The sequence below is a fragment of the Triticum dicoccoides genome, chromosome 3B, assembly GCF_002162155.2.
Source record: "Triticum dicoccoides isolate Atlit2015 ecotype Zavitan chromosome 3B, WEW_v2.0, whole genome shotgun sequence".
Lineage (NCBI taxonomy): Eukaryota > Viridiplantae > Streptophyta > Magnoliopsida > Poales > Poaceae > Triticum > Triticum dicoccoides.
Window position 1 is genome coordinate 702,929,151 of NC_041385.1, and position 12,558 is coordinate 702,941,708.

A 12,558-nucleotide genomic window follows, 5' to 3' on the forward strand; every position below is an offset into this window, starting at 1 on the left:
GGTAGCACACAAAGTGTTCCTCCGGTAAACGGGAGTTTCATAATCTCTTAATCATAGGAACATGTATAAGTCATGAAGAAAGCAGTACCAACATACTAAACGATCAAGTGCTAAGCTAACGGAATGGGTCAAGTCAATCACATCATTATCCCAATGATGTGATCCCGTTAATCAAATGACAACTCTTTTGTCCATGGCTAGGAAACATAACCATCTTTGATAAACAAGCTAGTCAAGTAGAGACATATTAGTGACACTCAGTTTGTCTATGTATTCACACATGTATCATGTTTCCGGTTAATACAATTCTAGCATGAATAATAAACATTTATCATGATGTAAGAAAATAAATAATAACTTTATTATTGACTCCAGGGCATATTTCCTTCAGCAGTATCACTGACCGGACATGTTCGGGCACTCCTTCTACTTATGAGGGCAGTATGAGGGGTGCCGGATAACCCGAACATCTAAAGAGGCTTTTAGGGGTCCGGTTGGGCCAACTTTTTTTTTTCTTTATTCTGCCCAATGGTTGTGTGTCCACCGGTCAAGAAGAGTCCGATTGTAGATGATCTTACTCTCTCTGTTTGAAAACACTTGTGGGAGAGAAATTGATAATCCATTCATTTTCCGAAAAGTATTTAGGGACGGAGGATGAGATTTTTGTGCAAAATAGTGAAATTCCCCACCTGAACCAGTTCCTCGCTCCTTTCCCTGACACGCCGGTCGTCTCGCGCTCCGCTCGTACACAGCGACTTCGCCGGAGACTTGCGACGATGACTACTACCTCGAGCGCGTGCTCCTCCTTGACCGCAAGGCCCGCAAGGCAGCACAGGAGCTGTACTGGTCAAACGCCCCCAGCTTCTTCCCCGCGCTGCACGAAGGGTCGCAGCCCACCTAGCGCGCGCGATGCCCTCTTCCTCCCCCTCGTTTGTGCCGACGGAGGAGGAGATGAGGAACTGGGCGGAGCTGCCGCTGGACGCGATCTCAAGCATCCTCCGCAAGCTCGACCACGTCGACATCCTGATGGGGGCCGGCCAGGTGTGCCGCTCCTGGCGCGGCGCCGCCCGCGACGAGCCCGAGCTCTGGCGCCGCATCGACATGCTGGGCCACGCCGACCTCTCCCCCGAGCTCAACCTCCACGGGATGGCGCAGGGCGTTCTGGGGCGAGTACACCGACGACCGCGACTTTCTCCTCTACCTCGCTGACCAGTGAGAATTTTTAACCACCCCCCACACCACCTTCTTGTTTTAGGAGCTTTCGTTTTGATTTGTTAGGCATTGGCTATATGTTCTGTTTCCGTTCCAATCCCTTGCAATTTATGTGTACCTTCGTGTTTTGTTTAGCGGAAAAGTTCTGTACAATTTTATTTTTGGGTAGGAATCATGCAATGCTCTTTGAACAACGTGGCCGACGGCTGGATGGGAAATGTCGTACGTGTGTCGTCTAATAAGTATCGTTTGTGTAGCAGTGCTCTTCCATAGCACAGCACAGCACAGCCGATACTTATTAGACGACACGCGCACGACATTTCCGATCGATAAAACCTTTGCACCGTCAGATACTCTGGGAACAACGTGGCCGGCAGCTGGATGGGAAATGTCGTGCGCGTGTCGTCTAATAAGTATCGGCTGTGCTGTGCTGTGCTATGGAATCATACAACTGAAAATTACTCCCTATGTTCCTAAATAGTTGTCTTTCTAAAGATTTCAACAAATGACTACATACGGAACAAAATGAGTGAATCTACACTCTAAAATATGTCTACATACATCCGTATGTGGTAGTTCATTTGAAATCTCTAAAAAGACAAATATTTAGGAACGAAGGAAGTATGTGGTTTCTGATTTGATGCTTATAGTGCCTTTTTGTATACCACTTTATCATGTTTTTTAGACTTACAACATTAGTTATTTTCTTGAATTTATATACTATATTTCAGTAAGAGGAGTGACTATTCTTAGTTTGATAAAGACAGAGTGCTAGAGAAAACCTGTCACTATGCATTACTCCGTACACCATACTGCCTTCATGTTGTCTGCACTCTGCAGCTTCGTAAACTTTGGCGATGCAAATAGAAAAACTTGTGGACGTATGGGTAAATCATACTTCCTCCGTCCGAAAATACTTGTCGGAGAAATGGATGTATCTAGACACATTTCAGTTTTAGATACATCCATTTTGATCCATTTCTTCGATAAGTATTTCTGGACGGAGGAAGTAGAATGTTTGCAATAATTGGATGATTCTGACATTTCAAGTTTTACTCTGCTGAATTTCTCTTATCACAACATTTAGCCACCCTCTGGTCTGATCATTGATCTACTTATCTTCATACAGTTAAACCTATCCCTTTGTGCCCACCCTATTCAAAAGGAATGCTGATTTTCCAGCCAACCAAAAATTGATATCCCGTCGTCAACCTGTGCATTGGCTTGCCAACTAGGAATTAAATCAGCCGAGTTCTTCATATATTGGTTTGTTAATACAGCGGGGAAAAGTATTCTTTTGGTTTGGTTTGAAACACAATACAGTTGTGAGTTAGCTTTTAGGGCTTCTGAGTATTTTCCAGTGAAACAGTCCCATTAGCAATGGTTTGAGACTTTGAGTTATGTTGATTGTTCAACAGAACAAACTCAACTGATTTCATATGCTGGAGTGCAGAATTTATTCCCCAAGCGCATGTACCAGGTCCATCCGCCCGCGCGCCCCCTTGTTAGAATAGGATGTCCTCGCCTGTAGGAGGCGGGAGTTTTCCTCAAATTGGACATCTCTCACGTGTTCGATTCGCTCGCTTGGCCGTTTCTTTTTAAGGTGATGAGGAGCAAGGGCTTTGGTCATAAATGGTGTGAGTGGATTGCCATACTCCTCAGGACTGCTAGCACTAAAGTGATAGTTAATGGTGTGCCCGGCAAGAGTTTCGTGCATGTCAAGGGTTTACGGCAAGGGGACCCCGTCTTGCCTTTGTTGTTTGTGATTACTATGGATGTGCTGTCCAAGATCGTGGTGAAAGCTGCGGAAATGGGAGTGGTCAGTACTTTCACTGGCATTGCGGCTCATCAAGCCGTCTCAATTTACGCGGACGATGTTCCTTTATTCGTTAAACCCAGGGGCCGGATCTCACTTTTATCACATCAGCTCTTCAGGTGTTTTGTGATGCTTCAGGGCTTAGAGCTAACTACAACAAATCCCTAGCAGTCATGATCCAGGGTTGTGAAGCTGAAAGGAGCCGGTTGGAGTCATCGCTTCGCTGCCATATGGGTAACTTCCCATGTAAATATCTTGGGCTACAATTGGCTATTCGTCAGCTTACTAGAGCAGAGTGGCAGCCCATGTTGGATCACGCAAAGGGCTTTACTCCGGCTTGGCAAAGAGGCATGTTGCATCATCCGGGTAGGCTGGTTTTGGTGAAGTCGGTGAGTGCCGCCAAACCTATCCACCACTTCATGATTGACGACGCTCCGCTCTGGGTGTTCGAAGAAATTGAGCAGTGGATGCGCGGGTTCTTTTGGGCGGGCAAAAACAAGGCGAATGGAGGCCAATGTTTGGTCACGTGGAATTTTGTTTGCAAGCAAACATGGCTTGGTAGTCTTGGGGTGCGTGACCTGCGGCTCCAAAGCCTAGCACTGCGTGTGCGTTGGGAGTGGCTACGACGCACTGATCCTGAGAGGACGTGGCAAGGATTATCGATTGCCGTTGATAAGGACGCACGTGCTGTGTTTGATAGCTATTCTGGAGGGATAGATGGATCCACGGTTTTGCAGTTAAGGACATTGCACCGTTATTACATGCCCTGGTGGACACGCGCACCGTTAACAAAAGGACGGTGCAGGATGGCCTGGATGAGGATAGGTGGCTGCTGGATTTGAATGGTGATCTGACCTTTGGGAGTCATCTGCAACTCTTGCATCTTAACTTCGCCATTAGTACGGTGATCTGGGATCCTTCCAGGGAAGACACGTTCACTTGGCCGGCGGACCCGTCTGGTTGCTACACAGCTCGGTCCACCTATCAAAGATTGTGTCTCGGAGCGGAGAGGGTGCCTTTTGCCTCGTGCATTTGGAAGAGTTGGGCGATGCTACCTCTTGAGCATGCGTTGGTTTTTCCCTTGAAGAGGAAAGGGTGATGCAGCAAAGTAGCGTAAGTATTTCCCTCAGTTTTGAGAATCAAGGTATCAATCCAGTAGGAGGCTCCTCAAAAGTCCCACACATCTACACAAACAAACAAGAACCTCGCAAACAACGCGATAAAGGGGTTGTCAATCCCTTCACGATAACTTGCGAAAGTGAGATCTGACAGAGATAATATGATAAGATAAATATTTTTGGTATTTGTATGATATAGATTGGAAAGTAAAAGATGCAAATAAAAGTGGATGGAAAACTTATATGATAAAAGATAGACCCGGGGGCCATAGGTTTCACTAGTGGCTTCTCTCAAGATAGCATAATTATTATGGTGGGTGAACAAATTACTGTCGAGCAATTGATAGAAAAGTGCATAGTTATGAGAATATCTAGGCATGATCATGTATATAGGCATCAGGTCCGCAACAAGTAGATCGAAACGATTCTACATCTACTACTATTACTCCACACATCGACCGACTCCTGCCTGCATCTAGAGTATTAAGTTCATAAGAACAGAGTAACACATTAAGCAAGATGACATGATGTAGAGGGATAAACTCATGCAATATGATATAAACCCCATATTTTTATCCTCGATGGAAACAATACAATACGTGCCTTGCCGCCCCTGCTCTCACTGGGAAAGGACACAGCAAGATTGAACCCAAAGCTAAGCACTTCTCCCATTGCAAGAAAGATCAATCTAGTAGGCCAAACCAAACTGATAATTTGAAGAGACTTGCAAAGATAACCAATCATACATAAAAGAATCTAGAGGAGATTCAAATATTTCTCGTAGATAAAACTTGATCAGAAACCCACAATTCATGGGATCTCGACAAACACACCGAAAAAAGAGTTACATCGAATAGATCTCCAAGAAGAGGAAGGAGAACTTTGTATTGAGATTCAAAGAGAGAGAATAAGCCATCTAGCTAATAACTATGGACCCGAAGGTCTGTGGTAAACTACTCACAACTCATCGGAGAGGCCTTGGTGGTGATGGAGAGGCCCTCCATGGTCGATTCCCCCTCCGACGGAGCACCGGCGAAGGCTCCAAGATGGGATCTCGCAGATACAGAAGGTTGCGGCGGTGGAAATTGTTTTTCGTGGTGCTCCTGGATGTTTTCGGGGTACGTGGATATATATAGGTGAAGGAAGTCAGTCAGGGGAGCCACGAGGGGCCCACGAGGGAGGGGGGCGCGCCCACCCTTACTGGGCGCGCCGGCCACCCTCGTGGCCTCCTCGGCTGCTTCTTGACGTCCACTCCAATTCTCCTGGATTGCGTTTGTTCCAAAAAGATCGCTACCAAAGGTTTCATTCTGTTTGGACTCCGTTTGATATCCCTTTCCTTCGAAACACTAAAATAGGCACACACAAAAAACAGCAATTCGGGCCGGGCCTCCGGTTAGTAGGTTAGTCCCAAAAATGATATAGAGTGTAGAGTAAAGCCCATAAACATCCAAAACAGGTAATATAATAGCATGGAACAATAAAAAATTATAGATACGTTGGAGACGTATCAAGCATCCCCAAGCTTAATTCCTGCTCGTCCTCGAGTAGGTAAATGATAAAACCAGAATTTTTGATGTGGAATGCTACCTAGCATAATTCTCAATGTAATTTTTTTATTGTGGCATGATTGTTCAGATCCAAATGATTCAAGATAAAAGCTTATAAAACATAAAAATAGTAATACTTTGAAGCATACTAAAAATAATCATGTCCTATCAAAATAGCATAGCCAAAAAAGCTTATCCCTACAAAATCATATAGTTAGGCCATGCTTCATCTTTATCACACAAAATACTCCCATCATGCACAACCCCGGTTTCAGCCAAGCAATTGGTTCATACTTTTTAACGCGCTTCAGCTTTTTCAACTCTTACGCAATACATGAGCGCAAGCCATGGACATAGCACTATATGTGGTATATGGTGGTGGTTGTGAGGACAAAAAGGGAGAAGATAGTCTCACATCAACTAGGCGTATCAATGGGCTATGGAGATGCCCATTAATAGATATCAATGTGAGTGAGTAGGGATTGCCATGCAACGGATGCACTAGAGATATAAATATATGAAAGCTCAACAAAAGAAACTAAGTGGGTGTGCATCCAACTTGCTTGCCCATGAAGACCTAGGGTGTTTTGAGGAAGCCCATCATTGGAATATACAAGCCAAGTTCTATAATGAAAATTTCCCACTAGTATATGAAAGTGACAACATAAGAGACTCTCTATCATGAAGATCATGGTGCTACTTTGAAGCACAAGTGTGGAAAAAGGATAGTAACATTGTCCCTTCTCTCTTTTTCTCTCATTTTTTTATTTGGTGGGCTTCTTTGGCCTTTTTCTGTATGGGCTTCATTGGCCTCTTTTATTTTTATAAACTCCGAAGTCTCATCCCGACTTGTGGGGGAATCATAGTCTTCATCATCCTTTCCTCACTTGGGACAATGCTCTAATAATGAAGATCATCACACTTTTATTGATTTACAACTCAAGAATTACAATTCAATACTTAGAACACAATATGACACTATGTGAATGCCTCCGGCGGTGTACCGGGATATGCAATGAATCAAGAGTGACATGTATGAAAAATTAATAAGGTGGCCTGGCCACAAATAGGATGTCAACTACATGATCATGCAAATAGCAATATGACAATGATGGAGCGTGTCATGATAAACGGAACGGTTGAAAGTTGCATGGCAATTATCTCGGAATGGCTATGGAAATGCCATAATAGGTAGGTATGGTGGCTGTTTTTAGGAAGGTAAATAATGGGTGCATGATACCGGCGAAGGTTGCGCGGCATACTAGAGGGTAGCAAAGTGGAAGGGTAAGTGTGTGTATATCCATGGACTCACATTAGTCATAAAAACTCATATACTTATTGCAAAAGTCTACTTGCCCTCAAAGCAAAGTACTACTACGCATGCTCCTAGGGGAAGGGTTGGTAGGAGTTAACCATCGCACGATCCCGACATCCACTCATAAGGAAAGGAATTAAAAGAGCATCCCATGCAACAAATTTGTCACACAACTTTTACCATACGTGCATGCTACGGGAGCCAACTTCAACACAAGTATCTCTCAATTTCATAATTACCCAATTAGCATGACTCAAACATTACCACCTTTATATCTCAAAACAATTATCAAGCATCAAATTGATCATAGCTTTTAATGCACTTTCTATGATAGTTTTTATCATACCCAACTTGAATGCTCATCATTCTAGGACCAAATTTTATAACCATAGCAAATACCATGTTGTTCTAAAAGACTCTCAAAATAATATAAGTGAAGCACGAGGGATCAACAATTTCTTTAAAATAAAGCCACTACCGTGCTCTAGAAAATATAAGTGAAGCACATAGAGCAAAACTATCTAGCTCAAAAGATATAAGTGAAGCACATAGTGTATTCTAATAAATTCTAAATCATGTGGGTCTCTCCAAAAAGGTTTGTACAGCAAGTATGATTGTGTTAAACTAAAAAGCAAATACTCATATCATACAAGACGCTCCAAGCAAAACACATATCACGTGGTAAATAAAAATATAGCTCCAAGTAAAGTTACCAATAAACGAAGACGAAAGAGGGGATGCCTTCCGGGGCATCCCCAAGATTAGGCTTTTGGTTGTCCTTGAATATCTTGGGGTGCCATGGGCATCCCCAAGCTTAGGCTTTTGCCACCCTTTATTCCATACTCCATCAAATCTTTACCCAAAACTTGAAAACTTCACAACACAAAACTCAACAGGAAATCTCATAAGCTCCGTTAGTGCAAGAAAGAAAAACCACCACATAAGGTACTGTAATGAACTCATTATTTATTTATATTGGTGTTAAACCTACTGTATTACAACTTCTATATGGTTCATACCCCCCGATACTAGCCATAGATGCATCAAAATAAGCAAACAACACACGAAAAATAGAATCTGTCAAAAACAGAACAGTCTATAGCAATCTGTAACTTTCAAATACTTCTGGAACCTTAAAACTCCTACCAAAATAGGACGTACTAGGCAATTTGTCTATTGATCTACAACAAAAAGAATAAACGCAAAAGTACGTTTCTGTGATTTATTGAATTGTTTCTCGTGAGGGCGAAGTTTCTGTTTTTCAGCAGAATCAAATTAACTATCACCATAAGTTATCCTATAGGTTCTACTTGGCACAAACACTAATTAAAACATAAAAACACATCTAACCAGAGTCTAGATTGATTATTTATTACTAAACAGGAACAAAAAGTAGGGAACAAAAATAAAATTGGGTTGCCTCCCAACAAGCGCTATCATTTAACGCCCCTAGCTAGGCATAAAAGCGAGAATAGATCTAAGCATTGCCATCTTTGGCATTCAATTCATAAGTGGTTCGCATAATAGATTCATAAGGTAATTTACTTTTGTTTCTAGGAAAGTGTTCCATGCCTTTTCTTAACCGAATTTTGAATCTAATATTTCCTTCCTTCATGTCAATAATTGCACCAATCGTTCTAAGGAAAGGTCTACCAAGAATAATAGGACATGAAAGATTGCAATCTATATCAAGAACGATAAAATATACGGGCACATAATTTCTATTTGCAACAATAAGAACATCATTAATCCTTCCCATAGGTTTCTTAATGGTGGAATCCGCAAGGTGCAAGTTTAAAGAGCAATTATCAAATTCATGGAACCTAGCACATCACATAAAGTTTTCGGAATGGTGGAAACACTAGAACCCAAATCACACAAAGCATAGCATTCATGATCTTTAATTTTAATTTTTATTGTAGGTTCCCACTCATCATAGAGTTTTTTAGGTATATGTCGTGGAATTGTCACGACAGATTTCCTAGCGTGAGGACTTAGTCGTGAGGCCAACGCACCTATGCAGTAGCTTGAAGGGGTTGGTCGGAATCGAGAGACGCGAAGCGGATCAACACACAAGACAAGGATTTAGACAGCTTCGGGCCCCGGGAAACACCATCCGGTAATGGCCCTACATGCTGTTTGTGGCTAGGTCTCACTATGATTATGAGGGAGTCGCCATAAACCGGCTCTCCTCGTTATGTCTAGCCCTCGAGATTATTTTCCTCTCCTCTTGGGGTGCCCTTCCCCTCCTTATATAAGTTGAAGGGGCGGGTTACATGTAGAGTCCATCTCGGACTAAGACTTAAACTATCATGACTTCTCTTCATGGGCTTCTTAACATCTTGGGATTCTTAACATATCGGGCTTGTTAACCCCAGGTGACTCTGTCTGCCGGGTTATGACTGTCTGTCGGGTTATGATTGTCTGCCGGTTTATGATTGTCTGCCGGGTTATGATTGTCTGCCGATTTATGATCTGACTTACCATCTGGCTTAACATTTGCCGGGTTATCATCTGACTTAACACCTGCCAGGTTCTCATCTGACTTAACACCTGCCGGGTTATCATCTGACTTAACACTTGTCGGGTTATCATCTGACTTAACACCTGCCGGTTTACCAAGTCCCAGCCGGGTTATAACTCCGGCCGGGTCATACCGCGGGTATATCCCCGACATTAGCCGCCAGTTTAATTTGGATTTATCCATGTTAAAATGATCCCGATCATCCTTAAGTCCTTGTCATTTCCTTCTTCTAGAAAATCTGGGTCAATAGACCAGCTTCATAATCAATTTGCTGACATTGGTTTGTCAAAGAGAAAAATTACGAAGAATAATTCATTTGACTCAGCTCCCAATGCTTAACAAAAGTATTGGTCCTTGAAATACTCATCTGATCTCCAGCCGGTTTAAGGATGTAGAACTTGCCGGTTTATAAATATTGATGGCACCAGGTCATAATTGTAGCCGACGCCGGGTCATAGTTATTGGTGACGCTAAGTCATGATTACTGTTGACGACGGGTCATGATTGTTGCAAACACCGGGTCAACCTGGTTTGCTCAAAACTGAGAATTTGAAGATATTCGTCCTTTATATCCATATTACCTGTAGCCCCCAAGTCTTGAGCAGAGGAAACTAATGATTTAAGACTTGCGTCAATATACTGCCACTTTGAAGAAATCCATGTTTGTTCATATCAGTCACTAGTAAAGACTGAATACTCCGTATATGTAGCCCCCAAGTGCTGGGTTGTCATGCTTGCACCAACCTAGGACTTGTAATTGCCTTATACTCATAAAAACTTCAACCAGTGTAGCCTCCAAGGGCCGGGTCATTATGCAATAATGAGTAGGGATTTTATAAATATGATCATGTATACTTTGAACGGCAACGTGTAGCCCCCAAGGGCCGGGTCAGTAAGCTAATATTGAGCAGGGACTTTATATATACTTCTTTGAAAAGAACATCTTATGATGTAACCCCCATCACGGGGCTTGAACCAACTTCCACAAGGTTTAAGAGCTTTGTGCTTTACTAACTGAGCAGTGGACCCTTCAATATAATGGATTTAAGACTTGTGTACCTTGAATTGTTGACAGGAGAAATTGGTAGCCCCCAAGGGTCGGCTCATTATGATGTAATGAATCGGGTCTTCAATAAGGCCAGTAAAATGACTTTGCATTAGCCCCCAAGTATCATGCTGCATGCTTGCAACGACATGAGACTTGTATATTTGGTATAATCTCAACTTGAATAATGTAGCCTCCAAGTGCCAGGTTGTAAGCCTGCAGCGACTCGGGACTATTCCCTCCATTGTAGAATAAATCATATCCATTGATGAAATAATAGCCATTGCGCTAAAAGCGACTTTGAAAGCCTCAATCATAATACTGGTTATTGATAACCATAATAAAAACCAACCATGTTGGCTATTAAAGATTTGAATAATATAACTCAATGATTTATAAGTGCATAATTCCAATGGCACAATCCAAATATATAATGGCGACTTATAGTCGAAAGCCAAGCCGGATTTAATAAACACCGGATAATTATCTTATCTTATAATGGCGACTTATAATCGAAAGCCATACCGGGTTAATAAACACCGGTTTATGTTATACTGGTGACTTATAGTCAGGCCGGGTCAATAGACACCGGTTTACCATAAAATGTTGTAAACCTCATAAAAAGAAAAGATTTGTCAAATAAAATCATGGAAAGATGCGAGACTTTTCATGGGCTGCCAGGACCAAAATCGAGGCTTTTCATGGGCTGCTAGGCCACTGAGTTAAACCATTTTACAAAGCATTTTAAGATGGAACTCACATTAACCAATAGTCGTTTTAACTTTGACAAGTTCAGGGTCTGTATAAGATTGACTTGCCAAACGTTCCGCGGGTCATACCAGGATTACCTGGACGGATTGACTTACCTAAAAAGGCAGGATAACCCAGGGTTTTAGGTGAATACACCTGGCTTCCAAGCCTGGCTTGATAGTGTGTTACAAGGTTTAAGACACTTTGTTGTTGTGCAAGCAAAGAGCCCCCAGGTAACATTTTGAGCTGTGCTCAAGGGGTACCTATGTTTGAGTTGTGCTTTAGCAACAGACTCTCTTTGGTATTTTTTCACCTGGGTGACAAGCCCCCAAGTGTTTTGTAAGAGTGGCATATAAGCCGGATTTGAAGGGTAATCATAGCTTAGCTTCAATGAGCAGGAAAACCTCCACGTGATCAATAATATGATAGGCCAATAAGGCAGGATACCCATATTTGAACCGCGCAGCATGGCAACAGTTCCTCTTTGGCAACCTTTAACTTTTTGCAAGAGATAAATTCTTCTTGAACCGGGATTTTGAACCGATATTGACAGCTTTAGAGATTTGTGGGAGACAGATTTCCCCTTGAACCGGATTTGAAAGCTTCAAAGCTTTGTGATAGATAAATTTCCCTTGAACCGGATTGTAAATCGGATATTGGAGAGCTTCAGTGAGACTGACTTCCTTTGAGCCGGATTTTAAACATGATATTTGAGAGCTTCAACGCTTTATGAGAGAGAGATGTCTCTTGAACCGGAATCCTTTCTGATGACCCTGAACTTCTTCATTGAGTCGGGATTTTGTAACTGTCATATACTTTTTAAGCCGGAAATTTTCTGACGGCCTTTAAATTTTCATCAATATAGCAGTAGCCTCCAGGACTGGGTTATCTTTCCCTCCATCGTCCTGGGGTTCTTAAATTTGCTGAAACTGGCAAGATTTGCTGAGTCATGTCATCATAGCCCCCGAGTCTTAAGATGACTCGAGGAGTTGTCTTGAGATTCTCCGTATTTGACCAGAGCAGAATTTGTATATAATTCATGTTTCATAGCGCGATATGAATCCACAGAAGGTTGAGGTGACTGCGGTGGGTTATAAATGATCCCGTATGAACCGTGTCAGCAACTCGGCAATGGTTCCTTCCAACTAGCTGTTTGAAGCTAACCAAATGTAGTGGTGGCGACTTGTGCACATGTCCATTGAGCCCTCCAGCGCAGACGGCGGTTGATGAT

At 42.5% G+C, this 12,558-nt stretch overlaps 1 protein-coding gene across 1 annotated transcript in view; it reads left to right on the plus strand.

The window, feature by feature from the left end:
• The first annotated feature begins 909 nt into the window (after positions 1-909).
• LOC119279827 (extradiol ring-cleavage dioxygenase-like) overlaps positions 910-12,558 on the plus strand; it is a 39,770-nt gene continuing 28,121 nt past the window's right edge. The window contains exon 1 of the mRNA XM_037560929.1: positions 910-1,170. Coding sequence (XP_037416826.1) covers positions 910-1,170 — 261 coding nt within the window. The remainder of the gene's footprint in view (positions 1,171-12,558) is intronic.